The sequence below is a fragment of the Dermacentor variabilis genome, chromosome 4 (assembly GCF_050947875.1).
Source record: "Dermacentor variabilis isolate Ectoservices chromosome 4, ASM5094787v1, whole genome shotgun sequence".
Taxonomy (NCBI): domain Eukaryota; kingdom Metazoa; phylum Arthropoda; class Arachnida; order Ixodida; family Ixodidae; genus Dermacentor; species Dermacentor variabilis.
Window position 1 is genome coordinate 13,830,653 of NC_134571.1, and position 22,071 is coordinate 13,852,723.

General features: G+C 49.0%; 1 protein-coding gene across 2 annotated transcripts in view; it reads left to right on the top strand.

Annotated features, from left to right (window-relative positions):
* Nucleotides 1-22,071, top strand: part of v (Tryptophan 2,3-dioxygenase vermilion) — a 113,752-nt gene that overhangs the window by 80,185 nt on the left and 11,496 nt on the right. Inside the window, exons 10-11 of one of the 2 annotated variants that reach the window (XM_075688156.1) lie at nucleotides 11,201-11,245; nucleotides 21,735-21,789. In XM_075688156.1, coding sequence (XP_075544271.1) covers nucleotides 11,201-11,245; nucleotides 21,735-21,789 — 100 coding nt within the window. The remainder of the gene's footprint in view (nucleotides 1-11,200; nucleotides 11,246-21,734; nucleotides 21,790-22,071) is intronic. The other variant, XM_075688157.1, reaches the window with a different exon arrangement.

A 22,071-nucleotide genomic window follows, 5' to 3' on the forward strand; every position in this document is an offset into this window, starting at 1 on the left:
CCGCTGATGGAATGCCATCTGTAACATGAGATACACGGTGCTTACCGACTCAGAACACCCCACTCGGATGGGCAACAGCGTATCTCGTGACACCTGCCCTGACCTTACCTTCGTGCGCAATACTGGCCCAGTCGTTGCGCATGGGCCTTTAGAGGAGCACCTTGGTAGTGACCACTACATTGTAGCGACCACCTTGTCATTACGGGGTGCGCGCAGCCGCGAGCGAAATGTGCGTATAACGGATTGGGCGAAATTCAGGGAACGTCGCCAGGACCCACCTGAGCGCCAAGGGTACGAACGCTGGCTTGAATCTCTCGCACAAGATCTAGAGGCCACCACGAGCACACTGCGCACCACAACCGAGACACCAGACATAGACCCGCATTTACTTCCTCTTTGGAACGCCCGCAGAGAGTTGACACGACGATGGAAACGACAACGCCTCAACCGCAAACTTAGGAAACGTATAGATCAAATTACACGGTAATCTCAGGAGTATGCAGAGATCCTTACGAGGAATAACTGGCGAGGATTTTGCGGTCGCCTCTCAGGCACATTGATCACAGCAATAACGTGGTCGTTTCTTCGCTCACTCACAGATCCCACCACAACAAAGGGAAAAACATTTCAACAGCTGCACATCCTAATGCACGAGTACAGGGACGATGTCTCGACACTCCTCAGAGAGCTAGAGAAGCATTTCATACACACACGCCCGCCGCCGCAGTACCCTGACTATCCTTATGTAGGCGAGGTGAACGAATTGCTCGATGCAGACATCACATCTGACGAAATTCTAGGACTCGGGCCTGCCAGGTCATAACTGAGCAGAGTGTCAATAAAGTTGTTACCACCACCCACCATCTGACGAAGTGCGGGTGGTCCTACAAGACCTACGCCGCAACACGGCACCGGGAGCCGACCACATCCGGTTCGCCACCCTTCGTAACCTCAGTAACGCGGATATTAACCACCTCACCCATATCTTCAATGATTGCTGGCGCAAGGGCATGCTTCCCCAAGCATGGCGACACGCCGACATCACACTGATCCCCAAACCAGGCAAGCCTGTTAAGGTTGAAAACTTACGACCCATCTCCCTAACATCATGCATTGGTAAGCTCATGGAGCATGTACTCTTGCGGCGTCTGCAGCCCTTCCTCGAAGAAAAATAATTCTTTTCTAACTCTCAATTCGGATATCAGGCTCATCTGTCTGCCAAAGATGTGCTTTTAAAATTGCGGGAGGAAGTCATAGGACCTCCGTCGTCCGCCCAAACGAGAGCACTCATCGCCTTAGACCTAAAAGGGGCATTCGATAATGTTGAACATGACCTCATCCTTCGCAGTGTTGCACATTCACACTGTGGAACTCGTATGTACAACTATATCCGCGCATTTCTTCGAGATCGCACAGCTACCGTAGGAATGGGACCGCATCGATCCGGTACGATTCGCCTTGTAGGACGTGGAACCCCCCAGGGCTCAGTTCTTTCCCCTACTCTATTCAATATCGCACTCGCAGGGCTCCCCTGGCTACTCGACCGGATCCCTGATGTCGCCCACGCTATTTATGCGGACGACATTACTATCTGGTCGACACGGGGTTCCGACGGAGCCATCCAGGACCGACTGCAGCAAGCAGTCGATACAGTGTCCGAGTACGCGAGAAAATGCGGCTTAAGATGTGCTCCGGAAAAGTCGGAACTCATAATCATTCGCCCCCGGAGCCGTCCCTCTACTCCCCCTATCACTGTGCACGTGGATGGCACACCGATACCACAGGTTAATCGTGCTCGTATCCTCTGCCTACACGTCCAAGCGGATGGCAGGTCAAACTACACTGTCTCCCTTCTATCCAGACCAGATTGAGCAAATTCTGGCCATGATCCGGAGGGTCTCCAACAGGCGCTCGGGCCTTCGAGAAGAGGACCTGCTGCGCTTGGTGGAGGCATGCGTGATCAGCCGCCTTACCATCTCCCATTTCAGCGGTTGGCCCAAGCGCAACAACTTCGCATAGACGCAATGATTCGCAAAGCAACGAAGCTGGCCCATGGCCTCCCGAACTATACTTCCACACACCGTCTCCTTAACTTAGGGACACATAACACACTAGGCGAGCTGCGAGAGGCACATTGGGTCAGCCATCGCCAGCGCCTCCTACTCACTCCTACTGGCCCTTATCTTCTCACACGTCTAGGATACTCTGTCCCACCCCTTTAGTCTGAAACCCGTCTAACGATCTTGTCGTCAGCGATACGCCAAGTACTAAGTATTCATCCATTGCCACGTAATATGCACCCCGAGCATGACAAAGGGTGGCGCAAAGCCCGTGTACGATACATTGGCCGCATGCTTGCAAACATCCCGGAAACACATACTTTATACACGGACACATCACGCACTCAAGAGGGCTATACCTCGGTAGTTTTGGATGGCACCGAATCCCTGAGAGACTCTGCTGCAATGCGCGGAACAAATGCCGCTTACGGAGAAATTCTCGGTGTTGCTCTTGCAATTCGATACGCCATCCGTGTTCCTGGGGAAGTGTATATATTGACGGACTCGCAACAGGCATGCCGGGCGCATCCCGAGAGCGGCGCACCAAATTCTCAAGCAGATCCCGCAAAATACACTAACCACACTTCCCCGCATCCACTTACTCTGGACCCCTAGTCATACCTCGCTGCCGGGTAACGAACGCGCACATGCGGTTGCCCGAGAAATTTTCCTCCGGACGACTCGGCGTGGTGAGGCGACTAGTTCAGAGTGGGGGGATCCCTTGCTCCGTTACAAAGACATACTCCGTCATTATACACGCATTCGTCACACCCACGCCGCACCACCGCCGTCCTTCTCGCGGGAGGAAGCAGTGGCATTACGCCAGTTACAAACCGCAACTTTTCCAAATTTTGTCTCTCTCAATAAATTCTGCCCACACTGTTATGCAGATCGTTGCCCTGGCTGCGGCAGCTCGCCCACAATCTTCCACGTCACGATTGAGTGCACTGCAAACCTCTTTCCTCCCTTGCCAACTCTCCTTTACCCCCTACGCAACAAAGAGCTGTGGGACGATGCCCTCCGCGACGGACCTCCCGAAGTCCTCCGAGCTGTGATACAACGGGCTCGAAACATCGCCGGAATCATCTTAGGGACCCTGGGCTGAGGGTTCCTCCCACACTGCTCTCGCCATTCAAATATTATTAATAAAGATGTTTTACTATCTCTCTCTCTCTCTCTCTCTCTCTCTCTCTCTCTCTCTCTCTCTCTGTCTCTGCACTCACCGCGTGATTGGTGGGTGCAAAGTCCGATGCGGAGCTCCTCATAAGTGATCGCTGCGCCGTAGCGCAATGTCTTACACCCCTTGGTGGGTCGACGGGAACGCTATCGCGTACCACTCTTGAAAGCGAAGCTTAAGCGTCCTCCAATTTTTCTTTGTATTTCGTATAAATTACATACACATACATTATATGCATAGTTACATACCAAGAAAACTCTACACCAATATGATTTATACCATCATAGCAGCTTCGAAGTCAATAAACTTCACAAGGTGGAACGGCTCCTCAGTTCTCTTTATTGCGATAGAAATTATATGGACAGTTCAGGCTCATTGCCGTCACCATCGGCATCGCCGTGATGTTACGCGTATAAAGCCCAGGGGCGATAACATCGTCCACGCGCGCCGTATGTTGTATCTACAGGGCCTCCCAGCTAACTTTAGCCAGAGTTTAAAAAATACGCGAATGCTACGTAGCGGAACAGAACCAAGGTAATGTTGTTTGCTGTAGCTTGGAGATACTCAACTTATTGTTTTTTCATTCGGCCTAATTAGATAATTGTTCTTAGTTAATTAATAAGCTTCTCAAATATTATAATTAGATTAAAAGTGTCAAGGAGAAAATTGCAGAGCGACATGAAAAACTCCCGATACGGCTTTCTGTTGCTCAATACGTGCTACATAAAAGTTTTTTCCGAGCGGGAAAGAAGCCCGCAAATGCACGCAAAATTGCTGCGCGACAGGCCGCTCAAGGCACGCGGCGGCTGAAAGCGAATAGCTTGCTTGCCGGGGCGGGCCATGCCAGTAGTTGCGCGTTCTGCAGCCGGCGGCATGCCGCACGTGTTTTTCCCGCTAAGTGCGGACGTACCATAAAGTTATTAAATATATAAGCATTTCTATGCTTACCCAACGAGAAAAAAAAAGGTCACCGTTGATTACCATACTTCCTCATTCGAAATTTCAGCGCAGCTGTACACGTGAGACTTATGCGTGTCAATACTTTGTAGTATGGTTGTATAGGTACATGGTTTATATTAGGAAGAGAACGCTGTGAGTAGCGTGGCTGGCGCGGACAATCTGTCGTGCGGCACATTGCAAACGGAGCGATGTGTGACGCGACTGCCTCGCTAATCGGGAGATCGGGAGACACAGCGCGTGGGTGACGCCTGCAACTACGCGCCGCCTCTTGCGATCTCGGATTGCGATAACAAATTAGTATACAGCTATACGAAGTAACGATAGTATATTTATCGGCCGTGTAAAGTTGTAAGTATTTGCTTGTTAGTTAAGGCGTCACGCGTGTTCAAGCAAACATCAACACATCTCAATAGATGACCGCGCACACTCGCTGCCAATACGCTGGAGTGAGGAAGCCCGGCAGCAGCAGCGACGTGCTGCCTCTCGCTTCAACGCCAACTAAGCGACGAGAACACAGCGCACACGAATCTATCTGCACTCGGCGCTCTCAGTGCCCATCGCAGATCGCTTTCAAGACAGGGCCCACACGGCCGCGCCAAACACAGCCGCCGCCGCGGAGAGAACGCCACCCCCCCTTTCCATCCCTCTCCGCACTGGCTTGCGCACGACAGAAGGTGGCGCACTTCCGGCTTTCCTCCCTTGCACGCGCAAGACTGAGCCACAATCGTCGGCTCACCCTCACAAGCTTTCAATCGCACGTACACCATACGGCGCGCAACGACGATTTTATCGCTCTTGGATTTTACACAGAATATCACGGCGACGGCAGAGATAGGCCTGGAGTGTCCATATAGTTGCGCAATAAAATTGGTGGCTATCCTCGCGTATTTTTTTTTTTGTGCCTCATTTGTCTTGCAAGTATTAGCTTTTATATGCAGCAGTGCGAAGATGCCGTCGCTATTACTGGGATCAGGCACGTACCCAGGGCGGGCCCGGGGGGGCCTGGGTCACCCCCCCCCCCCCCCGAAATCAAGTGGCATACCCCCCCTCCACCCACGCCACCACTCCTCACACATTCCTAAAGCGCCGCCAGATCAATGTTGAGACTTGGCAGCTATTCATCGGTCAGCATTTTGCTGCCTTCTTCACTCCTTTTGGATGGCGGTAGTTATCGACATCTCTTGGGATTCACGTGAACGCCAATTTTCTTATAGATTCGGCGCCCATGCGATTAACTCGAGATGCGTTCGTTGTCACCATCTATTCAACTGGCACGCGCATAGCTGTTGCTTTTGTTAGTTCAACCTTCTTTCTTTAGGCTGATCCAGGGACCAGGAAAGGTATTCGGTTGTTAGTCAGCTGGTCTGTACTTCGTGGAACGAGTTGCGGCCGGAGAAAACGCCAATTTCGTTTAACTTTTCCTTTTGCTTCATTATTTCCTCGAGTGGCGGCTCACCGCGACGCTGGCAGATGCCCGGAACCTTATACACGTGTTATGGGTTAGATAAGGTGGGAAATAAAATAATGTGAAACAGCGTCCATCATGAAACCCTGCAATAACCCTTAAACCCATAAGCAATATGACTGTCACCCGTTACCTCGTCTGGTTTTTCCCTAATTGTACAGCACTTTTCGTACAAAATTGGCAACTAGAAACAAAAATCGCAAGGAGTTAAGAAATTAAGCGATCTACTAAAGGAGAGAGCCAAGGCAACAACCAAATTGCAAGGAAAAGAGAATAATAATAAATTTAACCGTTGTTTATGAAAATGTTTACGGATCAACATCTTTTTATTTAAATAACGCCGCCGGAAGTGGAGAACAATTACGTGTTTTGAATTACGCTTCTACAGTTATCGGTCGAACCGCCTCACGTAGCCACTTCTCTGCTGTGCTTGTGTGGGTTTTTTTCTAACCTTTCGCGGTGGGCACAGTATACGTCTAGAATCGCAGTGTCCTGCGCTCTACGCGGTTGTGTGGGGCTGGCGGCGACAAAGCGTTACACAACTTCCCAAATAACAATACGAGTCGCTTTTCGCACTTGGTAGAGTAGTAAACGAGGAATGCAAAAGAACTTTGATTGTTCCGGAAATATATATTTCACTATAATTCTTGCAGAGCTAATACAAAAAACGCTACTATAGTCGGATACAACTTAAGTCTGCAGTAAAGCCTCGCCCACGCCCCCATTACAACCAGCCACTGTTCCTCCGCGAGGCTGCAAATAATCTGTACTTCAAACTTTTCCTGTTACCCAAATAAGGTAGTAACCAAAAAAGTAAAATTATTAGCGCTTAATTTTACACATTTTCCCTCGCCTATTACAGTGGAATGACGAAAGCCTAATTCTTTATTGAACTGGAATAAAATGCTTCGCTGCAACTATTTATTGTCAAGTTTCACTTCAGTTGATAGTGAAGTTTCATGAGTAAAACGGGCTCAGCAGTGAAATGAACTGTACCGCAGACTTTTGAAGAGTGAATTATACTCAGGCTCCATACACTTTGTCTATGTCTGTTGCACACGTCATTGCTTCCGCCGATGAAAAGACTCTTCAGGAACAGCGGATGATCCGGAGCTATCAAGCACGACGCCATTTTGAAAAGGCCGCATGACGATGATTTTGTTTGCTTCTGTGATTAACTAGCGGAGTAACACAAACCCGCACGGTCCGTTTGCCTTGGTTGCTAAATGCTGTTTTTTTTTTAGTTATATTCTACTGTAGAAATCGTTGTTTTACACTTTCGCTTGTTTACTTGTTCTGCGCTTCTTTCCTGCGTGAGTCCATTTGATGTCGTTCCTTGTTTGCCAACTAAAGGAGAGGTGTATCTCATAAGCGCACCTGTGAAATACGCCTTATTTCATGTCTCTTTTGCGGGCTTACGCTTCTTTGGACGAATGTTAGGCGTTATTCATATTTGTACTAGTAAAAGTACCCCCCCCCCCCTCATTTCAATAGAAAGTTACCTTGGGTTACACCCCCCCTAGTGCACAACATCTGCAGGCTTGGAGTGACGTCTGTAACCGGCAAAAGATTACGAGACCGAGTGGGGCTTTACTAATCCAGGTACAACCAAATTAGGAAGGCCCACTAAGCTTCAACAAAACACTTCCTCACAAGAACAGGAATTGTCCTCCCTGGTGCAGTATTCGGCCACCCCCTCCCACATGGTTCACTCAATTATCCAATGGCCCTCAGTCCCCAGCAGCTGGGGAGCAACTCACCAAGGCGGCGGTCAGACCTGTAACGTAGCAGAGGATGCTAAGAATCTCCGGGTCCGGACAGGCCGCCAATGGAAACTGACCCTTGCAACGTTTAACACCTAAGCCCTCTCGAGTGAGGCTAGCTTAGCAGGACTCTTTGAGGAATTATCAGACATTGTTTGGGATATTATCGGCTTTAGTGAGATTAGAAGAACTGGTGAGGCCTATACATTGCTGAATAACGGACATGACATCTGCTATAGAGGTCTTCTAGACAAGAAGCAATACGGGGTAGGATTCCTAATCCACAAGGAACTAGCTGGCAACATTGACGAATTCTACAGCATTAATGAGAGGGTAGCTGTAGTCGTAATCAAGCTTAATAAGAGGGGGGGATGCAAATGAGAGAAAGGCAGGGAGGTTAACCAGACTTAAAACCTCCGGTTTGCTACCCTGCACTAGGGGAAGGGAAAGGGGAAGTAAAGACGGAAAGAAGAGCGTGACAAAAATAAAAGCGTGAGAAAAAAAATATGAAAAGGGATGAAATGGGGTCCTTATAGTCTTTCTAATAGGCCACTGTCACGTAGAAAAGTCAACAAAGCCTTGACCGACTTTTGTTGCGACGACATCCATTCACGATAATGAGGAAGTAGATCAGTTTTATGAAGATGTTGAATTAGCGATGAGAAAAGCGCAAACTCAGTATACTATAGTAACGGGCGACTTCAATGCAAAAGGGGTGAAAAGCAGGCTGGGCAACAAGAAATTGGCAACTACAGCGCCGACTCTAGGAGCGCTAGAAGACAGATGCTGGTAGAGTTCGCAGAAATGAATAAGCTTCGAATAATGAACACCTTTTTCAGGAAGCGTAGCAATAGAAAGTTGACCTGGAAAAGCCCTAATGGTGAAACAAGGAATTAAATTGATTTCATATTTTCTGCTGATCCCAGCATAGTACAGGATGTAGAAGTGATAGGCAGGGTAAAGTGCAGTGATCGTAGGTTAGTAAGGCTAGGATTCACCTGAATTTTAAGAGAGAAAGAGCAAGATTGGTCAAGAAGAAGCAGGTCATCCTTAAGGCAATAAGGGTAAAAGGAGACAAATTCAGCCTGGTAATTGCCAACAAATATGCAGCCTTAGAACAAGGAGATGATGATGACATAGAGCTAATGCATGAAACCGTAACTAGGTTGGTTTCAGAGGCAGCAATTGAAGTGGGAGGCGAGGCACCAATGTAAACAGTAGGCAAGCTCTCCCAAGTAAAGGACGTAATACAGAAACGACCAAAATGAAAGTGTCCAACTCAAGAGATGTGATAGAATTCGCAGAACTGTCAAAACCGATAAACAAGGCGAAAATAAGTGATATTCAAAACTATAACATGAGAAAGACTGAAGAAGTCGTAAAAAATGAACGCAGCCTGAAATCAGTGAGAAAGAAACCTGGCATAGGACAATCCCAGATGTATGCACTAAAAGATAAGCAGGGTAATACCATCAGCAATGTCGAAGATATAGTAAAAGCAGCGGAAGAATTCTATGCTGACCTGTACAATACCCAGAGGAGTCAGGGTACCTCACCTAGAAACAGTAATGAACAGGATACAGAAACTCCTCCTATAACTAGCGATGAGGTCAGAAGGGCCCTGCAAGACATGAAACGATGAAGAGCGGCAGGAGAAGATGGAATAACAGCCGATTTAATCAAAGATGGAGGAGACATAATGCTTGGAAAATTGACGGTTCTTTATACGAAGTGTCTATCGACTGCAAGGGTCCCAGAAAACTGGAAGAATGCAGACATTATACTAATCCACAAAAAGGGAGACGTTAAAGAATTCAAAAATTATAGGACCATTAGCTTGATCCCAGTATTTTATAAAATATTTACCAAAATAATCTCCAATAGAATAAGGGCAACACTGGATATTGTCCACCAAGGGAACAGGCTGGCTTCAGGAAGGGATACTTGACAATGGATCACATCCATGTCATCAATTAGGTTATCGAGAAATCCGCAGAGTACAATAAGCCTCTCTATATGGCTTACATAGATTACGAAAAGGCATTTGATTGAGTAGAGATACCAGCAGTCATAGAGGCACTATGTAATAAAGGAGTGCAGAACGCTTACGTAAAGAGGTTGGAAAATTTTGCTGCACGCATGTAGTATTTGTTTGTTTGAACGAGGCGAGTGGGAGCCATCACTCCGGAAAAGAGGAAGAAGAACGAACTGGGCTCGCGCTGTGAATCTAACCGGTCAGCGCTGCAACCATTGTAAATATAACCTGTAAAATTAATAGTTGCTCGTCTTAATGACTCGTCATTCGCGTAACAATAACTATACAGGTTCTACAGCAGCCTTAATTCTACACAAGAAAAGCAGGCAGGTACGTATAAAGAAAGGGGTCAGACAGGGAGACACAATTTCTCCAATGCTACTCACTGCGTGCTTAGAAGTATTCAAGCTATTAAACTGGGAAGGCTCAGGAGTAAAGATCGACGGCGAATATCACAGCAACCTTCGGTTTGCCGATGACATTGTTCTATTCAACAACAATGCAGACGAGTTAAAACAAATGATTGAAGACCTTAACAGAGAGAGTGTAAGAGTGGGGTTGAATATTAATATGCAGAAGACAAAGATAATGATAAATAGCCGGGTAGAGGAACAAGAGTTCAGGATCGCCAGTCGGCCGCTAGAGACTGTGAAGGAGTACGTTTACCTAGGTCAATTAATCACAGGGAACCCTGATCATGAGAAGGAAATTCACAGGAGAATAAAAATGGGTTGGATCGCATGCGACAGACATTGCCAGCTCCTGACTGGAGGCTTACCATTATCATTGGAAAGTAAGGTATATAATCAGTGTATTTTATCGGTGCTGACATATGGGGCAGAGACTTGGAGACTGACAAGGAAGTTTCAGAACAAGTTAAGGACCGCGCAAAGAGAGATGGAACGAAGATTGCTAGACACAACATTAAGAGACAGACAGAAAGAGAGTAGTTTGGGTTAGAGAGCAAACGGGTATAGACAATATTCCAATTGACATCAAGCGATAAAAATGGAGCTGGGCAGGTCATGTAATGCGCCGGTTAGATAACCGTTGGACCATTAGGGTTACAGAATGGGTACCAAGAAAAGGAAAACGCAATCGAGGACGACAAAAGACTAGGTGGAGCAATGAAATTAGGAAATTCGCGGGCGCTAGTTGGAATCGGTTGGCGCAGGACAGGGGTAATTCGAGATCGCAGGGAGAGGCCTTCGTCCTGCAGTGGACATTAAACAGGATGATGATGATGATGATGATGATGATGATGATGATGATGATGATGATGATGATGGTGGTGGTGGTGGTGGTGGTGGTGGTGGTGGTGGTGGTGGTGCCCCCCCCCCGGAAAAAAGTTCTGGGTACGTGCCTGACTGGGATTATTATTATTATTATTATTATTATTATTATTACTATTATTATTATTATTATTATTATTATTATTATTATTATTATTATTATTATTATTATTATTATTATTATTATTATTATGTGGTTGTTGTTATTGTGGTTCATGATGATGATGATGATGAACACTCCTGAGTGTAGGGTAGCAGGGTAGCAAGCAGTATCTTTCTCTTCCAGTTAACCTCACTGCCTCTCTCACCACATTTCTAAATATAGTCTGTCTTGCAATGCCTTCCTTCTCACTTCTCGCGCATGTTGTGCCTAGCTGTTTGATTGAACACTATCTGACAGACACATTTTCTCCTGATTCTAGCTTCTTTTCTTTCTTTTTTTCTACAGGCTGACAACAACGACGCTGTTCTAAGCAGTGTGGCCAAGAAACGGGTACGATTTTGCTGATAGTTCCATTTAGAGCGTGACTTATCAAATGGGGCGACGATGACAACCATGACCGTGGTGATCCGCAGCACGATATGTAGCGATGCTACAGAGAACAAGGCCGAGTCACCATGCTCACCCAACCTTTCTTTTTCCCCCGTGCACATACGTCCACATGCCTCTCTGTTATACTGTGTGTCCCAGCTAACGTTAGCCAAGTTGTTCAACGAAAAGAAAAAGATTTGGAAAACACGGTTCAAGATACAATCTTAACACCCACGGTGTGCAGTCGTCAGACTTGTGACGACCAATAATCGCATGTCTTTAAGACTGTATATTCCAACATGTTCTTTTAATCGTTTAACAGCTTGACTAACGTTAGCGGGGACACCACATAGAGCGTTTGAGAGCGCTCTATAGGCCAGTGCTCCCAAAGAAAATCCGCGCAGAAGGCTGTATTCGCGCCACCCAGGTTCTATGTATACGGTCTACGCGCAGTCTACAGGCCTTCGTGATAGATGTAAGAGCACTGCTCACTACCACACTCAAGTGTGCGCTGTTTGCTAGTGCTCTCTCTCTCTCCCCTTCCACTCTTTCTCTTTTTATCCCCCTTAACCCTTCCTCCCGTGCAGGGTAGCCGACCGGAACTACCTCTGGTCAACCTCCCTGCCTTTCTATGCATCCTTGTTTCCTGTCTTTGAGCGGCGCTGTGCAGTGTAAAGCAAGCAATGTTTTTGCGTTCCTGCTCGGTTAGGGACGACAAAGTGGCGGTTTCATTGTGCTGGTATACTGTAACTTGACGGTGTATCATCGTAGCAAATGAGAGAGAGAGAGAGAGAGAGAGAGAGAGAGAGAGAGAGAGAGAGAGAGAACAACTTTAGTGAAAATGCCTGCAGAGTCGGTTAGGCTCCCTCCACGCAGGGAGGACAAGCTTTTACCGCGACGCGGCCACTACGTCAGTCTCGTGCATTGTGCTCCTCGAGGTCTTGGTTCCTCGCTACTTCCGCGGATCCGAGAGGGCCGCTACCCCCTTCCTGGGGTGCTGCTCCCCTTCTCCTCGGTTTCGCGAGGTCGCTGCCTCTCTAGAACTGCCGAGACCTGCTGGACGGCCTTGAGTTGTGTATCTTGGTCATAGCTCCTCGTTTCAGCCTCTAGCTGCGGCGGGATCGTCGTCTTCTCGCTGGCTTCTCCCGGATTTATACTACAGTCCCAAAGGATGTGAGCTGCGGTGGCTCTCTCCTTAGCGTACAGTCTACACACGTCACTCGCGTACACGCTCGGACACACGTGCTTAGCTAGCGCCGGGGTGAGCAGGGACCCCGTCTGTAATTGCCTGTATAACACTGACTCCTTCCGGGTAAGCCCAGGGTGAGGTGGCGGCATAGTCTGTCTGTTAAGTCTGTACCACTTCACTATTTCGTTGAAGGCGGTCATCTTGTCCTTGGCACTGCACCGCGACCAACACTACGAGTCGCCCGTGCTTGCAACTGCGCGGTTGGTTAGTCCTCGCGCGGCCGAGTTGGCCGTCTCGTTGTGGTTCACGTTCCCGCGTTCCGACACGTCACTGCCCATGTGGGCCGGAAACCACTTGATCACAACAGCGCTTATGCGTCCTATGTATTCGGCCTTGCGCAGTATGCGCGCAGCCTCACTGCATACCCTACCCTTGGCGTAGTTCTTCACTGCCGTTCTAGAGTCACACAACACTGTAGTGCATCCGGGGTCGGAGACGGCCAATCGTAGCAAATAGGATGGGGAAAATATAAGCGCCTAATTACTTCCAACTGCTCTTTATTTCACGCATGCGCGCAATGTATAATTAGATTAGCAAGGTGTATGGCAAGTTTATCTCACCATAATTGGTTCTAGGCGAGGTCAACTTTTTTTTACTTATACACCACGCGCATGTGGAAAATTAAAAAAAAATAATGCGTGGTAGTAGTTAGCGCGTGCCTATGTCCTATACCGTCAAAATCGACGTGTTAGGCATGTTGCGTACTCCAGGGTAGCGTACCGTACTGCTGCCGAGAAGTAGTGGCGCCTGCCTATCCAAGGTCGACCGACATTACTTATTGGGTAGCGTGGCGTTGTCGGCGGGCTGCAGGCATCCGGTAGATCATGGCTACCAAGCAAGGGTGAGACGATTTGCTAGTCCGAAACTTGCACGGTTTATTCAAAGGTAGTTGAAAGAAAATAAGAAAAGCATGAAGTATGAAGTATATAAAAGTACATTTCGGAGCCCCTTAAATAGGCTCTCTACAAGTGTGGGCGGGATCTTGCTTCCGTCAATGTCACGTGACAGGCACAGAGAGAGGGCCCCTCCTCCTGCATTACCGAGCACGGGGAGGAGAAGTCGATCCTCTTTTCGACGAATACGGGGAGAAGGTCGGGTGAATGACCTGTCGCCCGTGGGCTCCGGCCTAGTAGAAGGTAGGGTGAATGACCTGTCGCCCGTGGGCTCCGGCCTAGTAGAAGGTAGGGGGAACGACCTGTCGCCCGTGGGCTCCGGCCTAGTAGAAGGTAGGGTGAATGACCTGTCGCCCGTGGGCTCCGGCCTAGTAGAAGGTAGGGGGAACGACCTGTCGCCCGTGGGCTCCGGCCTAGTAGAAGGTAGGGTGAATGACCTGTCGCCCGTGGGCTCCGGCCTAGTAGAAGGTAGGGGGAACGACCTGTCGCCCGTGGGCTCCGGCCTAGTAGAAGGTAGGGTGAATGACCTGTCGCCCGTGGGCTCCGACCAAGTAGAGGGTAGGGGGATGACGTATCGCCCGTGGTGTCCGACCAAGTAGAAGGTAGGGGGATGACGTATCGCCCGTGGTGTCCGACGCCAACCCTAACAGGCAACGCTTGCAAGTAGCGGCAACTTCAAGAACGCAGAAATGGAACCGGAACCTAAGGAAGAAAATAGCCGAGCACAATAAAGAAATAGAGAGCTACGCCTTCAAAGTAGAAGAGAAAAGGTGGGATCAAAAATGCGATGAGCTAGAGAAGAATATGAGCCGTCCCAACACTTGGCAGATGCTGCGCCACCTCATAGACCCCACCAACACCAAAACCCACGCCAACATAGAACAAATCAAGGCGAGATACAAATTTGACGGAACTGATGAAGAGCTCATCGACCGACTTAAAGAAATTTATATGGGCCCCGCATGCCCGGCAGCGGATAAAGAATATCGGGGATCGGAGAATCCGCTGTTGGACGAACCAATTCTAGTTGCAGAGGTCAGAGCCGCGCTCTTTGATTTAAAAAGGAACACAGCCCCTGGCCCAGACAAGATCACCTACGGTATGCAACTTAGACGACAACTCTATAGTTCACCTGACAGCTTATCTGAACAAAGTGTGGGAATCAGGGGAAGTCCCTAAAGACTGGAAACACGCCAACATCATTTTAATCCACAAGAAGGGCAAAATTCCGGGTATTGAAAATCTCAGGCCAATTTCACTGACCTTGTGTCTAGGCAAATTAATGGAGAAGGTAATTCAGACGCGACTAACTCGATTCGCGGAAGAAAGCAGCATCTGGCCTCACGAGATGGTAGGTTTCAGACCGCACCTTAGCGCTCAAGATACCATGCTAAGGCTCCAACACGATATTATAGACAAACGAAAGACCAAAGATACGAGAGCAATATTGGGCATAGACTTAACCAAAGCGTTTGATAATGTCAGCCACTCGGCCATCCTCGACAGCCTGTTAGATCTTAACGTAGGGAAGAGGACCTTCGCCTACGTAAAATCTTTTCTCAAGGACAGAACAGCGACCCTGCACATGCAGAGCCTCAGCTCAGAAGAGATCAAATTAGGAAACAGGGGCACCCCGCAAGGAGCCATCCTATCCCCCTTCCTATTTAATTTAGTAATGAAAGACCTCCCGGGCAAGTTAGGAAGGATCGAAGGACTAAAGACGAGCGTCTACGCAGACGACGTCAACGTTTGGCTCAATGAGGGCAGCGATGCGTCTATCGAAGAAAGGCTCCAGCGGGCAGCCGACATCATAGACTTACATGCCAAAAGTAAAGGGCTGAGCTGCTCCCCGACGAAGTCGGAACTACTAATCATCAGGCCCAGGACGAGGACAAACAACGTATCTCCTCCCAAAATCTCGATAGACCTAGACGGGAAAGAAATTCCACAAGTAGATGAGATCCGAATTCTGGGCATGCTCATAAGCAAAACAGGAAACAATCACACGACTATAGCTAAGCTAGACACGCACGCGAACCAAGTGGTAAGCATCATTAGAAGAATCTCGGCCAGAGGCAGAGGGCTAAAGGAGAAGAACAAGTTAAGGCTAGTCCAGGCCTTCATCTTCAGACGGATCTGTTACTCAACCCCATTCCTTAACAACAAAAAAGTAGAAAGAAACAAGTTAGACGTCATAATAAGGAAATGCACAAAACGGGCACTGGGACTACCAATCTCGACCTCAACTGAAACACTAGAGGGAATGGGAGTGCATAACACATGGCAGGAGTTAGCGGAAGCGACGAGAACGGCACAACTCGAACGCCTGAGTCTAACCGAGACAGGACAGCAGATTCTAAACTGGGTAGGGCTGCAAGCAAACAGAGGAACGAAATACCAGACGTTCCACATTGAGTCGAAAATTAGGAAAGCCCTCACGGTCGCACCGATACCTAAGAACATGCACCCACAACACGATCAGGAAAGACGCCAGCACAGAGCCAAACACTTGGCAACAAAGCTAAGCAGAATGCCACCCGAGACGGTTGCCTTCGCAGACGCCGCCCTTGGCGGAGATGGAAGCTCCGTCTCAGTGGTAGTCGACGGGTCCGGCGCAGAACAGGGCGCGATATATACGAGCGGAGTAGACGCCACGGCAGCGGAGGAAGCAGCCATCGCCCTAGCGTGCGTTAGTACGGACGCGAGGGTGATCGTTAGCGACAGCAAATCGGCAGTAAGGAATTTCTGCCAAGGCAAAATATCAGACTACGCGTACAGCATAATATCGAAAGGTAACATAGACAGAGGGATCACCATAACCTGGGCCCCCGCTCACTCCAACATACCAGGAAACGAAGCCGCCAACGCCCTCGCCCGAGCGCTCATTATCCGGGGGGGACGGCAGCCTCAACCTAACTTTAAGGTCGAGACGCTCGCGACCTACCACGAGGTCACAGAGCACTACAGATTAGGACGTCGGAAATATCCACTCCCGGATAGGTCGCTCACGTCCGCAGAGGCAGTGACCTGGCGTCGCCTGCAAGCCAAAAACCACATGTCTCCCAGATGGAGATATCTCACGCAAACGGGAAACCCGGAGGACCAATTCTGCAGATTCTGCGATAAAATAGGAACCCTAAGACATATCCTATGGGAGTGCAGCTACTCCCCAGGATATAATTTATTCAAGGACGAAGAACCATGGGAGACCACGCTTCATAGCGAAGACCCGGCTGTACAGGCCAACATTGTCCGTCTGGCAGCCGAAGCGGCAAACCGCTTCGTCTACTAACACCTGCCCCTTAGGGTGACATCGGGCTCCCTGGACGCCTACGAGCGGTACCGGAGCTCCGGTGTCACCCATTACGGACAATAAAAGTTTTCTCACTCACTCACTCAAGAACGCAGAAACTGTGCGGTATGCGTACCTTCATTTCTTTTGCTCATGTAACGTGGTGCTGGAGCATTGGAGACGTCCGCGTGCATTCAAGATGATTTGTAACGCTAGTACGTTGACAGCCCGCATGGTGTTGCGTACTCCAGGGTAGCGTATCGTACTGCTGCCGAGAAGTGGCGGCGCCTGCCTATTGAAGCTCGACCGACGTTGCTTATTGGGTTGCGTGGCGTTGTCGGTGGGCTGCAGGCATCTGGTAGACCATGGCGACCAAGCAAGGGCGAGACGATTTCTAGTGCGAAACTTGCACGGTTTAATCAAAGGTAGATGAAAGAAAATGAGAAGAGCATGAAGTGATTAAAAGTAAATTTCGGAGCGCCTTAAATAGGCTCTCTACAATCGTGTGCGGGATCTTGCTTCCGTCGATGTCACGTGACCGGCACAGAAAGAGTGCCCCTCCTCCTCTGGTTATACCCAGCCTGCTGAAAGAAAGAAGTCGTCCCGCCTCCTGGAATTGTAGACGCCTGTCCGCCTCTTCTGCGCGTTGCGGGTTCGTAGAAGTTCTCTTCTAGGTCCAATACGAGGAAACGGCCTCTCTAAACTCGCGCACACACACACACACACACAAAAGAGGCCTGTACACTGCGGGGTTTCCGGCAGACAGGCAGGCACTCGAAACGGTCATGGCGAATCAGGAAGTCACGCCTCATTTCGACGAGCCCTGGTGGAAGAAGGTCGGGTGAGAGAAAGTTCTTTGTGCACGAGGTGTGGGACGCCAACCATCGCAGGTGAAGCCACGCCTCATTTCGACGAAGATGGTCGGATGAAATTCCTTTCGCTACGTGGTGTTAGGCGCCAACCCTACAATGGTCTGCTAATTTACAGCATGAGAAATTCGCTCGGGCACAATGTCAACTCTCCGTCAAAAGTGCCAAGTTACTCTGCAAATAACACCTCATGTCACCAGGGCTTGATTCAGGGCTCCTGTGTCTTGTCTGGTGCTCCGATTACGGGGAGATAATCATCATTGGGATTATTATTATGTTTGTAGACATAAAACGACTACAGAAGGAAGAAATATATTGATACGTGAAAGAGGCAGGGCGCACAGATGCAAACGGGTATGTATTTACAGGAGATAGAAATGGCGCCCGAGCAACAGCCACAGTCCTCGTCCTTCTTCTCTCGAGACACCTTCATCATTCTCTTCCCCGCAACGTTATTCTCCCAGGGGACAGTTCCGTCCCGGTGCAGGTTATGGAGCATAAAGTAAGGCGGGTGCATAGGGCTTGAGTCTAGCAACGTAAACAACATCGCTTCTTATGTCGGGAGGCATTGAAGATTCGCCTGCCAGTGCACTCTTATAAGCCACGTCAGAGATTTGGCGCAAGATCTTGCACGGACCAGAGCAACGTGAAATGAATTTTTCGGACAATCCGACACGACGCGAAGGTGTCCAAGGAGCCCAAGATTACCAGGGGAAAAATGGGCTTCTCGGTGTCGACGCTCGTAGCGGCACTTTTGGGAACCTTGCGAGACAGTAAGGCGATCACGAGCGATTTGTCGGGACGGGGCGGCCAGGGCAATAGCATCACGGGTGTAAGCAGTTAGCGTCTGCAATTTGTAGGGAAGTAACGTGTGCATGGGTATTGCATGGTCGCGCCCAAACAAAAGACAGAACGGTGAAAATCCGGCGGTGTCATGATGAGACGAGTTATAAGCAAAATCGATGTATGACAGAGCGACGTCCCAGTCACGGTGATCGTCGGAAACGTACATCGCAAGCATTTTAGTTAGCGTGCTGTTAAGGCGTTCGGTAAAGCCATTCATCTGAGGGTGGTACGCGATAGCAACTTTGTGCTCGGTAGCACATGAGCGGAGCAGATCATCGACGACCTTCGATAGGAAGTAACGGCCACGATCCGTAAGTGGCTGGCGATGGGCGCCGTGGCGTAGGACTACGTCGTGTAGCAGAAAGACAGCGACATCTGTCGCGCAGCTGGTTGGAATTGCTTGAGTAATGGCATATCTTGTTTCATAATCCGTTGCCACTGCAATCCACTTGTTTCCTCTCGTAGGAATAGGAAAAGGGCCAAGCCAGGTCGAGCCCCACACGGAAAAATGGCTCCGTGGGGACGTCAATAGGTTGAAGGAAACCAGCATGCAGGAGGTAATGCAGGCGTCTTCCGGCGCTGACACAGAGCGATAAATTCCGGGCCAGAAGAAGCGGCGTCACACGCGGTCGTATGTACGAGGGACACCCAAGTGTCCAGCTGTAGGAGCGTCGTGTAGCTGCTGGAGCACGGGGGGTCGGAGTTGCCTTGGAACGACTAGCAGGATCTCGGAAACGTCAGGGCGGACGCAGTGACAATATAAAGTCCCATCGTGGAGGGTGAACAGACGGAGGGAAAGGTCACCGGGCACATAGGTTAGGCGGTCCGTGCGATGGACGGGATCGCGGCATTGTTCGGCACCGATACGGAGCAAGTCGGAGATGTAAAGAATGTAAATGTCCGATCCAGCATCTGCGACGTCCGGTGGATCCACAGGATCGCGGAACACGCTGTCGGCCTCTTAAGGCAGACGTCCTGATTTACACACGATGGAGAAGATCTATTCTTCCAGGCGTAGGGCCCAACAAGCGAGGCCTCCTGTTGGATCCTTCAAAGAGGAGAGCCAACAAAGATTGTGGTGATCAGTTACGGCGCAGAAACTGCGACCGAACAGGTAGGGTCGAAATTTGGCGACCGCCCATACGAGCGCTGAAGATTCACGTTCTGCGACTGAGTTATTTCGTTTGGGCGCAGAAAGAAGACGGCTGGCGTAAACGATGACGCACTCTTGACCCCTTTGACGCTGACCGAGCACGGCGCCGATGCCATGACCACTCGCGTCTGTGCGGACTTCAGTGGGAGCCGAGGGGTCAAAATGAGACAGAATCGTTGTTAGCCGCTAAATAAGGGTAGCAAAGGCTTGCGCTTGCTGTAGTCCCCAAAGGCGCATACTTCTTGACAATGTTGGTGAGTGGACTAGCGATATCGGAAAATCCTTTAACAAAGCAGCGGAAATACGAATATAATTCCATAAACATTTGGACATCTTTTGCTGAACATGGAACAGGAAAGTTGCACACAGCGCGTACTTTCTCCGTGTCAGGTTGTATTCCTGCAGCGTTCACGAGATGTCCGAGCACAATGATTTCGCGGCAGCCAAAATGTCACTTCGATGACTTCATCTGAAGGCCAGCACCGCGAAAGACAGAGAGGACAGTATCGAGGCACTGAATATGACTCTTAAAGGTCGGCGAAAACACATTCACATCGTCAAGATAACAGACTTCCACAAAAATGATACAGGAAAGCGGCAGGCGCACAGATGCAAACGGGTGTGTACTTACAGGAGTTGTTGTTGTTGTTGTTGTTGCTTTGAGTGGCCGTGGCACATACCCACAGTGGGGGATTGGCCAAGAATCGGGTGGTTCAATAGGTGCATAAGGAAGGAAGGAAGGAAATCAACTTTATTCGAGGCCCTGCAGGCCACAAGAGCTTTGGGCTCTCATGGAGTGGGTGTCTCCCATGACGGAACCGGGAGGTTGAGTTTCCTGGCGGCGTCGTGGACCTGCTGGACGGCCCAGAGTTGGGGAGCGAGGTCTTCGCTCCGGATTGCTTCTTCAAACTTGCGCTTGTCCTGTTCGCAGTTTATGTGAGCTTGCGAGCACGGCCAGATTAAATGATAGACGTTAAGGGATGTATTGCAATTGGTGCAATAAGACTTGTCGTAGAGCTCAGGCATGTAATGGTGTAGTTTGTTTTGCGTGGGGTATGTGTCTGCTTGTAGCATTGAGTCTTCGTCCTTCTTCTCCCGTGGCACCTTCGTCGTTCTCTTCCCTGCAGGGCAAAATAAAGGGCAAAATAATGAAGGAAGACATTTTTTCCTTTCTAATAATACAAGGGCAAAATAATGTGAGGACACGGAAATGCGTTTTAAAAGCTCGAAAGCTTTGGATTTTTACGACAACGACAGCTCTGTAGGTGCTCAAGGACGCGGCGATGCCAATCATAAAAGTTTATTTACGCGTTCTATATAAATACTACACATGTTTTTCCTCTTATGTTTGTAGGTTGTCTATAAATTGCTTTTAGAATTGTGGCCATGCGCATTTTGCCGACAAACATTTGCGCAATTACCGCAAACAACCTGAAAGACCTAAAGAAGTACAGATTTTTTAACGAACTTTGTTTATTGACTGCGAATAGGCTTCACATAGCCGAAATTATAAGTCGGTAGGAAAGCGAAGCGGTCTGCGAAAATATTCTCTTGACAAGTTATACTCCCTAAATTCGCTTTTATTGATGACTATACAGGCACGCTTACGCGTGCAGTGGCTTCCGAACTTATGACACTCACTGCATATCCAAGGCAGACCAACTCACCTCATTTCGCCTTTAGACAAACTAAGCGGACGTGTAGTTTAAACGACATGTACAACTTTAAGACGTTTTAAGGTTTGCCTTTGGAAGCGAAGCTCCAAGAAAAAACAGTGAAATGTTCCTTGCGCTGTTAGGCATGTATCACTCTGCATAACGGTCAAGCAGGGGTTCGCGTGTGTTTCAGAGGATCGGATCAACAATTCATTTGTCTGGGAGGCGTTCTCCTGCCTCTTTGTTGCGAAATGTCCCCCCATCTGCCGCGCGAGAAACTTCGCAGTTTAACCAGTTCAAAATAAATAAGCGAAATGTAGTCGTCGCTCGCACTTGGTTCTTCTCTTTTTGCGACTCGTATTTTTGTCGTGTCGTCTAAGCGACCTTATCCCTCCGTCCCTCACTAATGTTGTGTTTTGTTGTCGCAATGAGCAATGTGACAGCCAATGCCCGCTCTAATACATCATCTGCTTTCATTTTTTTTCCTTTACAGGAGACCTTCGACACTCTCTTCGACGTTAACAAGCACAACGCCCTGCTTTCTAGAGGTGACCGGTTCACATTTCTTTCCGTACGCAGTCTTATGGTCCAGACGAGTCTCGCAAACAGAGGATTTTACAAGACCCCGATGCTCTCGTCCTTAAGTTTAAGCAGACTCTTTTTTGTGTACTTCCTGGGAGCTGTCAGATTAGTCGTTTGTTGGCGCTGCTTTACTTTTAATCCGTTCAATTTAGGTCAGCCTGGAAGAGGTACCCACGGCGCCTCTCTTAACATTTATGTTTTATATGGGTCGACAGTACATACTTCGTTCTCGCTGACACTGTCCAGAG